Genomic DNA, 16,405 nt, shown 5'->3' on the forward strand with positions numbered 1-16,405 from the left:
ATCATGGCATCTGGTCCCATCACTTCATGGGAAATAGTTGGGGAAACAGTGGAAACAGTGTCAGACTTTATTTTTGGGGGCTCCAAAATCACTGCAGATGGTGATGGCAGCCATGAAATTAAAAGACACTTACTCCTTGGAAGGAAAGTTATGACCAACCTAGGTAGCATATTCAAAAGCAGAGACATTACTTTGCCAACAAAGGTCTGTCTAGTCAAGGCTATGGTTTTTCCTGTGGTCATGTATGGATGTGAGAGTTGGACTGTGAAGAAAGCAGAGCGCCAAAGAATTGATGCTTTTGAACTGTGGTGTTGGAGAAGACTCTTGAGAGTCCCTTGACTGCAAGGAGATCCAACCAGTCCATTCTAAAGGAGATCACTCCTGGGTGTTCTTTGGAAGGACTGATGCTAAAGCTGAAACTCCAATACTTTGGCCACCTCATGCAAAGAGTTGACTCATTGGAAAAGACTCTGATGCTGGGAGGGATTGGGGACAGGAGGAGAAGGGGATGACAGAGGATGAGATGGTTGGATGGCAACACCGACTCGATGGCCATGAGTTTGAGTAAACTCCGGGAGTTGGTGATGGACAGGGAGGCCTGGTGTGCTGCGATTCATGGGGTCGCAAAGAGTCAGACATGACTGAGTGACTGAACTGAACTGAGCTGGCAGTCTGGTGGCTAAGACTCCATGCTCCCAACATTGGGGGCCCAGGTTTGATTCCTGGTCCAGGGAACTAGATTCCTATATGCCACAAGAAGACCTGGAGCAGCCAAATAAATTATATTTTTTTAAAAAAGAAAAGGAGGAGTGGACTGAGGATCCAGCCTGAGGGGAGCAAGTAGACATGTGATCCCACCTGGAGCAGCCCAAGGTTGGTCACACAGCTGGTTTCCATAGAGATGGTGATCTTTAAATCATCCAGAAAAGGTATGATTATGTTCATTCTTCTCTGTTTAAGAAGACAGGTAGATATTATACATGAAAAATAAAACGAAAACCTACATATATGTTCTTAGAAAGATTTTAAATATAGGAATTAAAGTATAAGATTATATACGGGTATATGGATTAAAGTATAAGTATGTATTGATTAAAATACAAGCAGGAAATAATAATAGCGAATATCTCTGGATGACAGGATGTTTTTCTATTTTAAAGATAGTTTTGTATATTTTCTAAACTTTGTACTGAGCATTGAAGGGGGTGAGGGTATGCCTCCCCCAGAGATGCCACTTTGACATGCTTATTTGAGCTGAAGGCAATTGAAAAGTGACAGACACAAAGAAAAATTCTCTGCCTTCTCCTCTGTACCAGGAAGGGCGGGGTGATTCCTGATCAGCCAGAGATGGCACCACTTAGAGCTGGCACCATGCGTTCGGCCCCCATGTATCTACCTTCCCTCGGTTTCCCACTCCTAGAAGCGCAAGGCCCCTGAGGCTTGTCTTGTCACCTCCCTGCAATACTCACTGCTTTTAGGTTCGGATGCTCTGCGAGCCCAAGTTCTAAGTGTCCCCTTGGAGTCACCACCACTGAGCTCTGCTTTGTGTGTGCAAGATGCACCTGTCTGGTTTTTCCTCCTGAATCTGTCTTTCGTCATTCTGATTTTCAGGCCCTAGCCAGTGAACTAAGATGGGTTTGCTTTCCCCCCACTACATTTTTATTACTTTCTGTAGTAAATACTTTTAAAAAATACCATAGACATTCAGAATGATTCTTTTCAACTCTTGGCCTTTTGATAATGCAGTCCTCCTTACATTTTGGTTTTGTCTTTGTGAAAAATCATCAAATACCTGTCTTTATAATGGCTATCTGCAAAGTCCTGCCTGTCACAGATGCCAGCTCTCCTGGGTGGTTAGTTTCTTAATTGTCTCATAGGATGGAGCTGTGGGCTCCTATCTGGCCTTTGGTTGTAGGAATCCTGAGCTGTCTTCACTGCATGCTGTCCCTGCTCCTCAGGGGTTGTGTTTAGCCCCCTGACCAGCCTGGGGTTACTTATTCTTTTACTTTCTGGCATTGGAGGAGTGCTGTGGTTATTGAGTGTCACGGCACACTTTCCTCGGCCAGGGCTTAGGCAGACACACTTCCTTGTCATCCTCCCCTCTTGGTGCTGTAGAGGAACAGAATTTACTTCCCCCCAGATATGTCTCTTTGGCATACTAATGGTTGTTTTCCAGGAAACAACAGACATGGAAAAAATTCCAAAAACCATATAGGAGCTAAACTTCTGTAGGAAACATTGACGCTTATCAGGTACAGCTCCGTTTGTAAGGGCGTCTCTGTCGCTGTACCAGGAAGAGAATGATGATGGAATCTCTAGAATGTCTTATCAGTGAAGCAGGCAGGACTTCAGCCTGCATGACAACCTTACCTTGTTTACTGGGCTTCCCTGGTAACCGCCTGAGCTGACTCTCCCCACCCTCAACATCCTCCTTGGCCATTTGAACAAGTGATTCAGTCTGTGTGGGTCTCTCCTCGGTCTGTGTGTTACTAAACTTTGTTGGACTGTCTCTGTTAATCTGTCTCACATCAGGTTAATTCTCAGACCAGTCAGAAGAACCTAGAAGGGTAGAGGGAAATTCTTCCATTGCTTCAAGGGTCTTGGCATCTCAATTCCCAACTGAGAAGAGTCTCAGTTCCAACTTGCCCCTGGCGTGGGCATCTGGTCTCCACGCCCTGTGTGGTGGTAGTTGTTGTTCAGTCACTACGTTATGTCTGACTCTGCGACCCCATGGACTGCAGCACTCCAGGCTCCCCCATCCTTCACTGTCTCCCAGAGTTTGCGCAAATTCATGGTACATTGAGTTGGTGATGATATCCAACCATCTCGTCCTCTCTTGCCCCCTTCTCCTGCCTTCAGTCTTTCCCAGCATCAGGGTCTTTTCCAGTGAATCAGCTCTTCCCATCAGGTGGCCAAAGTATTAGAACTTTAGCATCAGTCCTTCCAATGAGTATTCAGGGTTGATTTCCATTAGGGCTGACTAATTTGATCCCCTTGCTGTCCAGGCAGCTCTCAAGAATCTTCTCCAGCACCACAGTTCAAAAGCATCAATTCTTCAGGGCTCAGCTTCCTTTATGGTCCAAACTCTCATATCCATACATGACTACTGGAAAAACCATAGCTTTGACTATACAGACAAGAGCAGCGGCCATCCAGAACTGTGGAAATATCAGCTCTTACTGCTCTGATTTTTTTCTCCCCAACTTGAGGATTTCTTACTTTGTACTCAGCTCACCTGTGCATGTAATAGAAGTTCTCAACCTTGGCATCTACTGTCATTGCCTGGGAAGTATTTAGATGTTCCCGGGTAGCCCAGACCAAAATCAGAATGTCCCAGGATGTTTATAAAGCTCCCCAGGGATTCCCTTTTGCCACCGAGGATAGGAACCACCGATTTAACATGATGTTTTATGTTACCCAATGATATGTGTGTTTAAACATATTTTACTTTTCTACTGGGAGTATTTTCAAATTACTTTGTCAGAAGTAGGTTTCCATCATGTCTAATTAGAAAAAAGAACTCTCTTACAATGAGATAGGAAGGAAGCTAGCTGTTAAGTTCCTCTTACATGCTAGGCTCAGTGCTTTGGTCTTTCACATGTGTTATTTCATTTAATACTCAGAAGAATCCTGTAGGGTGGGTGATGGTTTACTTGTGTTTGCAGATAAGAAAACTGGCTTGGAGAAAGTGAGTAACAAGCATCTGGGTACACATCTCACAAATGACAGAACCAGACAGGGGCCCATGACATGCCCAAGCCCACCCTTTCTCCTTATGCCTTGGCAGATGTGAAAGAGATTTTCCATACAGATCTTTCAAAATAAAAATCGGCACTTGGTTTATGTAGATTATATGGCAACTCTATTTTAGTTTTTAAAGGAGCCTTCATTCGGTTTTCCATAGTGGCTGCCCCTTTTCACCACATCCTCTCCAGCTTTTATTGTTTGTAGATTTTCTGATGATGGCCATTCTGACCAGTGTGAGATGGTATCTCATTGTAGTTTTGATTTGCAGTTCTTTAATAATTAGTGATATTGAGCATTTTTTCCTTTGCCTGTTGGCTGTCTGTATGTCTTCTTTGAAGAAATGTCTCTTTAGGTCTTCTGCCCATTTTTTGGTTGGGTTTTTTTTTAAGATGTATTTATTTTTGGCTTGGCTGGGTCTCTGTTGTTGGATGCAGGCTTCCTCTCGGGCCGGTTGTGGCGAGCAGGGTCTGTTCTCTAGTTGTCATGTGCAGGCTTCTCGTTGCCGTGTCATCTCTGGTTGCGGAGCACAGGCTCTAGGCTCTTGGGTTTCAGTAGTTGTGGCACATGGGCTCAGTTGTCCCACGACATGTGGGATCTTCCCAGACCAGGGATTGAACCTGTGTCCCCTGCCTTAGCAGGCAGATTCTGAACCACTGGACCACCAGGGAAGTCCAGTTGGGTTGTTTTTTGATTTGAGTTCTGTGAGCTGTTTCTATATTTTGGAAATGAATTCCTTGTTGGTTGCATCATTTGCAAATATTTTCTCCTATTCTGCAGGTTGTTTTTTTGTTTATGATTTTCCTTTGCTGTGCAGAAGCTTTTAAGTTTAACTAGATCCCAAGTTTCAGGTATGTGTTGAATGTACTTATTCAGAATACTTTCTCTTCCCACACCACCAAGGTTGTTCTGTTCTACATACTTCATCTCACTTCTGATGAGGCTAAACTGATTTTGAGTAATAGACAGTTGTTTTAGAAAAGTTTAACTCACTTTGGTTCATCAGTGTAAATCAATGTGGAGTAAAAAATTGAGTTTTCCTCCTTTCAACTGTCCTGTATCGTGAAGGGATGCTGATTGTTAAAAGCAGGTTTACTCACCCTTTTCAGAGCCCCTTCTGGTCCCTGGGGCGGGCTGTGTGCATGTGTGTGTTGGAGGTGGGGGCAGGGGCGTGAAGATACAGAGAACAAGGCTGAGGCCCCTGAGCAGTTCCCAGGGCACAGATGGTGTGGGGTCACTGTCTGGCCCCTCCACGGGTCTGATGGTGGCTCTCCTCCCTGCCTCTCTGGTGATGGGGCATCAGATGCGCACACTCGTTTCTCCTCTGTGTCTCGCCTTCACTCTGCTCCTGGTCCATGACTCCGGAGTGGTTGGGGCTTTATCTCTGCCTGGAACCTGAATAAGTGACTTCTCTGTTGGAACATCTGAGTTAGGCTTTTACGGAGCATAGCATTTTCATTTGATTTCCTTCGGCTGGAAACCAAACCACCTCTGAGTCTCTGTTTCTTTCCTTGGCAGCTCTTCCACTGGGTCCTCCAGCCACGTCTCGCAGAAAACCAGCAGGATGGCTGCAAACAAGAGTAAGAGCCAGAGCTCCCTGGCCCTTCACAAGGTGATCATGGTTGGCAGCGGAGGGGTTGGCAAGTCAGCCCTGACTCTGCAGTTCATGTACGATGAGGTAAGACACGCCAGCACACGCTGCCTCCCCGTCGGGTCTGCTGTTGCCCTGTCCCTCGTGTGCTTGTTCCCCCGTGCGCTTTAGAGTCATGGGGTAAATTATGTTACAGTGGCTTCTGAAGAGCTTTCCAGCAGGTTCTAACCTGGGTAAGCTCTGCACTGCTGATGTTAGGTGATCATTTCAGCTCTGGCACAGGGTGTTTGGGGTCCCTGCTCCCATTATTCCCGTGATTGAATTATGGCAGGAACATAGGGGGCGCCTTTGCACAGGTGAATCTGAAGAGTGAGCCAGGTGCCTAGCTTTGTGACTGTTGATCTGGGGGACATACTGACAGCGAGAGAGGAGGAGTTGTAAGAAATTCATCTTTTCTCAAGTGACAGACATCATGTGTGCTCTAGTTGTCCCACTGGTCAGGGTAAAGTTCCAAGTTTCCATCACTTTCTGAGTGTAACGGCACTGGCGCAAGTCCAGTGTGACGACACAGGCTCGATTCCTGTGGCAAGTGTCCCTGCTTGACGGCCACTTGCCCGTCCTGCGGCAGAGCCCCCAGGCCAGAGTTTGAGCCTCGAGGCCTCTTGCTGGCAGTGGAAAGACACATGCTTTCCAGAATTTGTAAGAGAAGATATCCTCACCACAGTCAATTAAGATCATCCTCTCTTTTCACTAGACTTTGACCCCCTGTCCAGCCGCCTCCTAGGTAGTGTGGGGTTGGATGGCCATGACGTTTTGGGATATGGCTGAGGGAAGTGAGATTAAGGATACACCTAGCAGGGAACCAGTGATGCACATTTGTGTGGTTTGGAATCACTGGGCATGTGGTTGGGTTATCACCAGCTGTCCCAGTGTCTGCTGCCCACCAGGATTATTCTGCCGCCCACCTGACTCAGTCTGGCATGGTGATGGGAGGTGCAGGGCCAGGGGTATGTCCTGGCACGAGTGTGTCCAAGGCAGCAGGCACGGAAAGTGTGTGGGAAGCAGAGGAGGGGTGGGCTCGAAACATGGAGTCAGAAACTGGTCTGGAAGATTCTTCCAGATCTTACAGCCTCTTACAGGGAAGATGGATAGAGGTTGCTGAAATTTGCCAAGAGTCCTCAAACCTTCATTACTAGCAATGTCACGTAGTTGTGAAGTTGTAAACGATCATCAAAGAGAAACTTAGACCAACTAAGCTAGAAGAAAGACTACATGAGTTTTTAATGCTCTATAGGAAATATTTCAGGATCACTGGCATATGACAAGATAGTTCAAGCATATACAGCAAGTGTATACAACATAGGACGGTATTCTAGAGGTGTGCCAGGCAGTTAATTAACAAGACTGTTATTGTGCTGGATTTGGGGAGTCAATGGTATTTGTAGTGTTGCTGTGTAATAAATTACCATACATTCAGCAGCTTCAAACTACACACAGCCGTCACTTCCATTTCCAGGGGTCAGGGGTATAGCCTGGCTGAGCTGAGGGCACTGCCTAGGGTCTCAGGCTGCAGGGAGGGTATCCAGCTTCCTGCCAGCTTGCTGGCTGTTGGCAGATGCAGGATGGCACCCTTGGCTCCTGGAGGTTGCCCCTAGTTCTCTGTCGTATGGTCTGTTCCGCAGACAACTCTTCCCCAGCCAGCAGGCAAATCTCTGGTGGTTTAGACAGATCCTCCTACATAGAAATGTAGTCATGAGGTCATTTCATCACAGCTGCCATATTCTATTGGTTTGAAGCCAGTCGGGGTCCCCTACAGTCAAGGGGAGAATGTCACACAAAGGACTCCCTAGGGTGGGTTCACCAGAGTATTTTTACATTTAATAAAATGTATAATGAATTGTGATTCCTTTTCTCCTTGGAGATAATCATTTTTGTATTTAATATTATATGTGTGATTTTGTATTTGTTTCTTTAAAGAGTGCCCTTCAGTGAATAAGCTTCAGGCCAAAACCTCCATCACCTCCTGAGTCATACTCCCCTGTACCTTATCATGAGAAACTTTTTGTTTGTATGTTTTTGCATGACCAATTTCTTTTCTCTAAATTGAAGTATAGTTTATTTATAATGTTGTGTTGGTTTCTGCGGTACAGCAGAGTGATTCAGTTATACATATATTCTTTTTCATATTATTTTCCATTATGGTTTATCACAGGATATTGAATATAGTTCCCTGTGCTGCTATACAGTAGGACCTTGTTTTTTACCCATCCTATGTAATAGTTTGCATCTGCTAATCCCCAACTCCCAGCCTATCCCTCCCCAAGCCTGCCTCCCCCATGAAAACCACAGGTCTGTTCTGTGAGTCTTTCTGTCTCACAGAAGAGTTCATTTGTGTCATAGTTTAGATTCCATGTAAGAGTGATATCATATGGTCTTCATCTTTCTCCTTCTGACTTCACTTAGTGTGATAATTTCTAAGGCCATCCATATTGCTGCAAATGGCATTATTTCATCCTTTTCTATGGCTGAGTAATAGTCCACTCTATGTGTATCACATCTTCTTTACCCATTCATCAGTTGATGACATTTAGGTTGCTTCCACGTCTGGGCTGTTGTGAATGGTGCTGCTGTGAACATAGGCGTGCATGTGTCTTTTTGAAGTCTTGTCTTGTCTGGATACGTGCCCAGGAGTGAGACTGCCTGACCAGTGGCAGTTCTATTTTTAGTTTCCAGAAAAACCTCTATAGTGTTCCCCATAGTGGTTGCAGCAATTTACATTCCCCCCACCAACAGTGTAGGAGGGTTCTCTTTTCTCCACACCTTCTCCAGCATTTGTATACTTTTGTTTCTGACACTTGCTTTTATTTATTATATGCAGCAGCAGAGGCCAAAGTGGGGAAATCTAGCAGAATCTCTTTAATTTACCCACAACATTTTTGCATGAGAGAGGCAAATCTCAGGATCTGCTATGGAAGTCTTTCTTTGTTTTTGCTTAAAAATATACTTTGCTTCCTAAAGTCTTATTTTTTCTCGTGTAACAGAGGCTAGGGAAGAAGAGATGGTGAGGAGAGGAATTAAGATTCTTTAAGGAGAAGGGGTTAGAGGAGCAGCTATTAATGGAGATGAAGGAGGGGATTCTGTGCCGCCTCCTACTCCGAATAATGGGCGGTGTCTGAAGTTGTTGGCACCCACTGGGTAGAGGGCGGGACTGCTGCCAAACACAAACAGGAGACCCCACTCGAGGAATCATCCAGCCTAAATGGTCAGTCATGCTGCTGTCAGGCGGCCTGGCCAGAGACAGCTCAGTGCGGGGAGGTTCCTTTACCACATGGGTGACTGAAGGGCCCTGGATGCCGGGTTCTTTAGAACTGAGCCACGTTTTAAATCCTCAGCCAAATGTACATGAAGACTTTTAGCTATTTGCTTTGTTGATAAGTGAGGTTGGCAATGGGGAGATTTTGGTGGCAACTGCTTTGAGACTAATGGCAGTGGCTGGTAGTCAGCTGAGTGGTGGCTCAGGACGAAGGGTCTCTGTGAGGCTGGCCTTAGGCTTGGTGTCTTGGCATCTGAGACAGAACCCCAGCAGCCTGGCAAAACCAGCAGGGTGGCTCCTGTTAACAGAATTGTCAGCGTCAAGGCTCTGAGCTCATATTCTCATAATGAGCGCGTTCCCTGGCACTGAGGCCCCTCCATGCAGCCACACGGGGACATTTGGACTCCAGTGTCAGAGGACTCAGTGGGACTCCTGCTGCATTTATCCTTGAAAGTTCAGAAATAAGCAACTGAGGTGCTTTACAGTGGTGTTGAGTTCACACTGGGTGTTGGGGTGGTTTTTTTGAGGGAGTCATATATTTGTCTCTTTGGAAAGACGTTAACAGGAGGATACTGCTATGAAGCATGGGCAAATTTTCATATTTTCTCTATTTTAAGATTGTTATATGAGTGTAAGAGAAATTAATACTAAAACTTTTAGTATCTTTACTTTTAGAATTAAAATCATTTGAATTAATAGCTGTTGATTGATAACACAAGGCTCTTTTTCAGTCTTCTACAAAGGGGTCCGTAAGTTCATGTTGATACTTTCAATTTCATTTTTTAATTACTTCAGCTGCTTCAGGTCTAAGTTGTGGCATGTGGGCTCTAGAGCTTGGGCTCAGTAGTTGTGGCACACAAGCCTAGTTGCTCTGCGGCATGTAGGGTCTTCCTGGACCAGGGATCGAACCCGTGTCCTCTGCGTTGGCAGGAGGGTTCTTAACCACTTGACCACCAGGGAAGTCCCTCAATTTGATTTTTAAATTTTTAAAAAATTATGGTTTTATGAAGAATTCGTGTACCATGAAACTCACCCTTTTAAACTGAACCATTGAGTGATTTTTAGGGTATTCACACGGGTGTGCAGCCATCACCATGATGTAATTGTGGAACATATTTTTCACCTCAAAAAGCGCCCCCTGCACAGTAGCAGCCATTCCTCATTATCGCCCCCACCTGGAGCCTGGCAGCGACTTTCTGTTCCTATGGAGGTGCTGTTCAGGACGTTCTATATACATGGAATTAGTATGTGACCTTTATGTCTGGTTTCTTTCACTGAGCATCACCTTTCGAAAGTTCATCCAGTGTTACAGTTGTATCAGTGTTTCATTTCTTTTTAAAAAAAATTGCAGTATAATTCACATACCATAAAATTGACCCTTTTAAGTGTACAATTCAGTGGTTTTTTTAGTATATTTACAAAACTGTGCAACCATTACCACTTATGTAATTCCAGAAAGTTCCCATTCCCCTCAAAGAAACCTAATACCCACTGGCAGTCACCTCCACCCCCTCCCACAGCCCTGGCCACCATGAATCTGCTTTCTGTTTCCACAGACTTGTCTGTTCTACTCGTTTCATGTAAATAGACTCATATATGATCTTTTGTGTCTGGCTTCTTTTACCTACCAAAATTTGTCAGGGTTCATCCAGGTTGTAGCATGAATCTGTTTCCTTACTTTTTACAACTGAATAATATTCCATTGTCTGGATATGCCATATTTTGATATTCATTTGTCAGTTGATATTTGGTTATTTCTACCTTTGGCTATTATGGGTAATGCTGCTGTGAACATTAACCTACAGGTGTTTGTGTGGACACCTCACATTCTCTTGGGTGTGTACCTTGGTGTGAAATTTGCTGGATTATATGGTAACTCTGTTTAACTTTTTGGGAACTGCAAAACTGTTCTATATACAGCCACACCATTTTACAATTTATGAGGGTTATAATTTCTCCATGTTCCCACCAATGCTTGTTATTGTCCATCTTTTTGATTACAGCATCTTCAGGTCAGTCGCTCAGTCGTGTCTGACTCTTTGCAACCCCATGAATCGCAGCATGCCAGGCCTCCCTGTCCATCACCAACTCCCAGAGTTCACTCAGACTCATGTCCATTGAGTCAGTGATGCCATCCAGCCATCTCATCCTCTGTCATCCGCTTCTCCTCCTGCCCCCAATCCCTCCCAGCATCAGGGTCTTTTCCAGTGAGTCAACTCTTCGCATGAGGTGGCCAAAGTATTAGTGGGTATGAAGTAGTAGCTCATGGTTTTGATTTGCATTTTCCTAATGACTAGTCAGGCTGAGCATCTTTTCATGTGCTTTTTGGCTATTTGTATATCTTCTTTGGATAACATCTGTTCAGATCCTTTGTCTATTTTTTTTTTCATTTCATTTGGTGTTTTCTTCCTTTGCCCATTTAAAAATCGATATTTAACTTTAAAATTGTTTTCTTATTGAGTTTTAAGAGTTATTTATATATTCTGAATACTAGCTCCTTATTAGATACAGTCTTTACAGATATTTTCTGCCATTCTCTGGGTTGTATTTTGACTTTGGTGGTGTCTTTCAAAGCACAAAATTTAAAAATTTTGATAAAGTCCAGTTTATCTATTTTCCCTTTTGCTGCTTGTGCTTTTGGTGTCGTATCTAAGAAGGCATTGCTAAATTCAAGGTTATGAAGATTTCTACTTTCTGTTTTCTTCTAAGAGTTTATAGTTTCAGCTCTTGTATTTAAGTCTTTGCTCCATTTTGAGTTAATTTTTGTATGTGATGTGAAATAAGGGTCCCAAGTTCATTTTTTCACATGTGGATATCCAGTTATACCAGCATGAAGTCAATTTTAATAGTACATTACTGTCATTAAAATTATCCCCTGAATATCCTGACTTACAACATTAAAATACTTATTTTATGAATGATGCAATATAAAGAAAATAGCTCTGTATCATAATTACTAAATAATGTAACCACTGAGGGAAGTTTAACATTTCTTTGAAATTTTTTTGTCTTTCATCTCTTTTAGTGGGTTGTATTCTATCCAGATATTCTGTTTTAAAGTCTCTTGAATTAATTCATTTCTCTGCTGGGCTACAGTGCCAATTTAATATTCATTTACATTCGTTTGTTTCAGTTTTCCTGTTTAACAGCTTTTCTTTTGCTTTGTCCTCCCACGGTGTTTCTTCTCTGTTTTTAGTAGCTGCATAGTATTCCATTATGTAGATCCCTGGCCTGGGCAGTGGGGTGGTTTTTAACCTTCTGTTGTCACGTGTGGTACCACAGTGAATAACCTTGTGTGTTCCTGTGCACGTGTGTCTGTAAATTAGATTCCTAGGAGGAGGACGAACCTTCTCCAACTTGATTAGGTGTTGCCATATTTGTCTCCATACAGACGATATTGTTGTCTCCTCCCACTAGCAGTGTGCAAGAGGGCCTTTTCCCCAGAGTGTGTTGTCAGACTTTGGGATTTTTTGCCAGTCTGGTAGGTGAAAAATGGTATCTCTGTGTAGTTACCATTTTTATTTTATTAGTGGGTATGAACATCTTTTCCTGTGTTTAGCATCACACATATTTATTTTTGTGTATTATTTGTCTGTTGCCACTTTTCCCCATCAGCTTGGTCTTTTGTCTCTCCCTGTTTCTAGTTAATATATAGCTCTTTGTGATACGGCTTTAAATACTTTTTCCCTGTTTGTCGTTTGTCTTTGTTTATAGTGTGTTGTGCCATACAGAAGTTTAAAAATTTTTTATGTAGTCTAATTTATCAATTTTTTCTTACATGGCTTCTGGATTTTGAGTCATAGTTAAAAAGGCCTTCCCCACTTCAAGGTAATAAAGGGATTTCACCCATGTTTTCTTCTAGTTCTCGAGTGTTTTGTTGTTAACATTTAATCTTGACCCATTTGGAGTTTATCTTGTTGTACAGTTATTTAAGCCTCTTGGTGCCTCTTGACCAATTACTTTTCAGATGAGTTTTATAATTCTGTTGATTATGAATAAGAGCTTCCATTTCTTACCCTCACCAGTGTTTAATTATAATTGTATACTGACAAGAATATTGCCAAGCATTCTGCTCTCTGCTTGGTGTCCTCATCTGTAAAATGGGAATATCTGCTCTTACTGTTTTTAAACAAAAAATTTAAATGGTAGAATTGAAAGGAGCAAAGAACAGAAATACTACGTAAGGGATTATCTTTATTTTATAGTGCCTTACACATGGTGTGATAATTATCCACACTCAATACTCAGTTGATAATAAGCAAAGTGCCCATATATTGAAATTTATTTCTTTGGCAGCTTTTCTTCTCTCTTAGAACTTTGTTAATTACTGATCGTGTTGTCTGTTTGCTCAGTTCGTGGAGGACTATGAACCTACCAAGGCTGACAGTTACAGGAAGAAAGTGGTCCTCGATGGGGAAGAGGTGCAGATAGACATCCTGGACACGGCGGGACAGGAGGACTATGCGGCCATCCGTGACAACTACTTCCGGAGCGGGGAGGGCTTCCTGCTCGTGTTCTCCATCACCGAGCATGAGTCATTCACAGCAACTGCCGAATTCAGGTGCGTTTGACGAGAAATAGTCTCCAGCAGGCCCTGTGCCCTCGGTCGTGTCTCAGCCTTGGAAGGAGTTTGGGGTTAAGCATACACCTCCAGGGTTGAGCCTTCTTATCAGGAAGAAATCTGTCTAAAGAACTTTCTGGGGCTTTATGGATCTTGGCACATTATAGCTCATCGTTTGTTATATTTTCTTTGGGCTTCCTCGGTTTATAATTTCCAAATATAAATGATCTTAATGAAGGATCTGTTGTCCCTAAAGAGGACAAAGCCATTCCATATAGTCAGGAACCTGTTAGTTTTCATGTAAATCCTGAGAGGCAGGGGTTGGTAAGAGTTAACGATCTTTACCTCTTTTCATAATTTTGCTAAAAAGTGAATAGTTCTGCTCTACTTTGAGGTTTCTGAGATCTCCGATGTCAGGAGATGGACGCCAGGGTCAGAGTGACTGTGTGCTGCTCCCATGGGACACGTAACCCATGGAGTGGGAAGCGCCGGCTTTCAGTCACACAGAGCCAGGCCTGAGTCCCTGCCCTGTCACAGTCTTGTGACCCAGGGCAAGTGTACTTAGTGTTCTGTTTCCTGTCCTGAAAATCTCTTACTGATGAGATGAAATGCTGTTAGGCTAAATTTCCCAAGTAGAACCATCATTGTGTGGTGGCCTGTATCTTCTCACCATATGGGCACGTGGGGAGTGTTCACTGCCATCACTTATTTGAAATCATGAAATTCATTGTTATAAAGAAATAGTGAGTGTGCAGTGCGCGGGCTGAGTGCTCCAGGGATTCTAGCAGGTAAGATCTCTCTCTCTGCCCCATCCCCTTGCCATCTTTTACACACCTTGGTTTTTCATCCCCCCTCCTTGGAAGCAGACCTGTCCAGATGACTGTTCATATTTTTGGTTGCCAGGCATGGTTTGCAGGATATCTTAGTTCCCTGGCCAGGGACTGAACCCACAGTCCCTTGGCAATGAGAGTGCCACGTCCTAATCACTGGATGGCCAGGGGAGTCTCAGATGACTTTTTATTCTAAGAACCAAGTCTAGAGGGGAAGAAGAAAACAGTGATTTGTTTTTTTCACTCTTTAGCAAGTTCTGGTCAGAAATGAAGGCCATAAGCCAAAGATGAAACTGAGGAAGCCAAAAATGCCCTCAAGGTGTGGAAGGAACACCAGTGAGCTGGGAGGGAGGCCTTGGGGACCCTTGCAGAGCAAGGGGAAAGGAGGCAGGTAGAGCCTCACTTTGTCATCCTCATGGTCTCTAGTCTCCCGAGGGTGAATATCAACAGTTCTCGGCAACTAGGGTGTGTGTGTTGTGAGCAGTTAAATGGCTAGGATTCCCTGGGAGAAATCCTGTGAATTTGGAGCTCTCTCCGACGTAGCCAGAGGTTTCCGAAAGTAGCCCCCATGTTCACTGCTAGGCCTGCCTCCACACAGTCCCACTGGATGCCTCCTTGAGGCAGAGCAGGGCAGCACACACACCAGCTTGTCTCTCGCCCCGTCCTGAGTCTTTGCTTTCCCGTTGGCCCCAAGACTCCCCAGGAGGGGATGTGCTGACAGTAGAGGTCACCTCCGAGAGTAACAGGGCCACCATGTCCTGTCCCCGGGTCACCACAGGCACCTCCTCCTGGGAGAAAGGCTTTGTTTGGAAAGAAGGGAAAGGACAAGTTAGTGCTTGCGGCTTGAACTCTGGGCAGTTAAAAGAAGAGCCCTAGAGCTGCCCAGGTTCCCACGGTGCACAGGATGCGTGTGGGCTATCTGAGCCTTTATGGTTAAACTCAGGCACTTCGCGCCTGTTAGCAGTTTAAAAACAGCACTTCTGCATTTATCTTCCAAATGGAAAAGCCCCAACATAAATAAAACATTAATATACTATATTTTCCTTGAAAGTTTTCCTGGACATAATCCATAAACTAGAGAAGTAGTTTTGTTACATCAGAACTTGGTGCTGGTTTATCAATGAGATCATTAGTCACGCTTCTGTAAACCTAATGAGCCAGAAAGCAGTCAGTTTTTATTGCACATCATATATACTGACCACATAACTTCTAAACACAGCATGCTCTTTGACACCTGTGAAATGCAGGATGTGGCAAAACTACTTAGAGGCAATTTTCAAGCATCTACTTACTGTTTTTTCTTTTTCATTTTTCTTAAAGGGAAGGATATACATATTAGGAGTTTGGAATCCACACTACTGTATATAAATTAAACAACAAGGACCTACTGTATAGCACACGAAACTATATTTAACATTTTGTAATAACCTGTAAGGGAAAAGAATATGAAAAGGAATATATATACAGCTGAATCACTTGATCATACAACTAAAAGTAACACAACACTAAATCAACTGGTGCTTCAACAAAAAAATGTGATATCTGGTACTTAAATTGACTGTATGGAAAAAATTTAAGTATTTTTATTATTATGAAATGTCACCCTATATTATATAAAAATCAATACAGATCTCCACAAAATGTTTTTGAAGGGGTCTTTTATAGAAGTAGACATGTTCCCCCTGGATCAAAATAATGGAAGTGGAATATTTACTTTTTTTAAATATGTGTTTTTGTTTTAATTTTATTTTTTAACCTTACAATATTGGTTTTGCCATATATCAACATGAATCTGCCACAGGTATACACATGTTCCCCATCCTGAACTCTCCTCCCTCCTCCCTCCCCATACCATCCCTCTGGGTCGTCCCAGTGCACCAGCCCCAAGCATCCAGTATCTTGCATCGAACCTGGACTGGCGACTCGTTTTCGTATATGATATTATACGTGTTTCAATGCCATTCTCCCAAATCATCCCACCCTCTCCTCTCCCACAGAGTCCAAAAGACTGTTCTATACATCAGTGTCTCTTTTGCTGTCTCATATACAGGGTTATTGTTACCATCTTTCTAAATTCCGTATATATGCGTTAGTATACTGTATTGGTGTTTTTCTTTCTGGCTTACTTCACTCTGTATAATAGGCTCCAGTTTCATCCACCTCATTAGAACTGATTCAAATGTATTCTTTTTAATGGTGGAGTAATACTCCATTGTGTATATGTACCACAGCTTTCTTATCCATTCATCTGCTGATGGGCATCTAGGTTGCTTCCATGTCCTGGCTATTATAAACAGTGCTGCGATGAACATTGGGGTACACATGTCTCTTTCGATTCTGGTTTCCTCAGTGTGTATGCCCAGCAG

At 43.4% G+C, this 16,405-nt stretch overlaps 1 protein-coding gene across 6 annotated transcripts in view; it reads left to right on the forward strand.

Moving 5' to 3' along the window:
- RALB (v-ral simian leukemia viral oncogene homolog B) overlaps positions 1-16,405 on the forward strand; it is a 75,349-nt gene that overhangs the window by 51,390 nt on the left and 7,554 nt on the right. For all 6 annotated transcript variants that reach the window (XM_010860808.1, XM_010860807.1, XM_010860809.1 and 3 more), the window contains 2 exons: positions 5,263-5,422; positions 13,001-13,209. In XM_010860808.1, coding sequence (XP_010859110.1) covers positions 5,309-5,422; positions 13,001-13,209 — 323 coding nt within the window. In that variant the 5' untranslated portion in view covers positions 5,263-5,308. The remainder of the gene's footprint in view (positions 1-5,262; positions 5,423-13,000; positions 13,210-16,405) is intronic.

This window comes from Bison bison, unplaced genomic scaffold (assembly GCF_000754665.1).
Source record: "Bison bison bison isolate TAMUID 2011002044 unplaced genomic scaffold, Bison_UMD1.0 scf7180017864471, whole genome shotgun sequence".
Taxonomy (NCBI): Eukaryota; Metazoa; Chordata; class Mammalia; order Artiodactyla; family Bovidae; genus Bison; species Bison bison.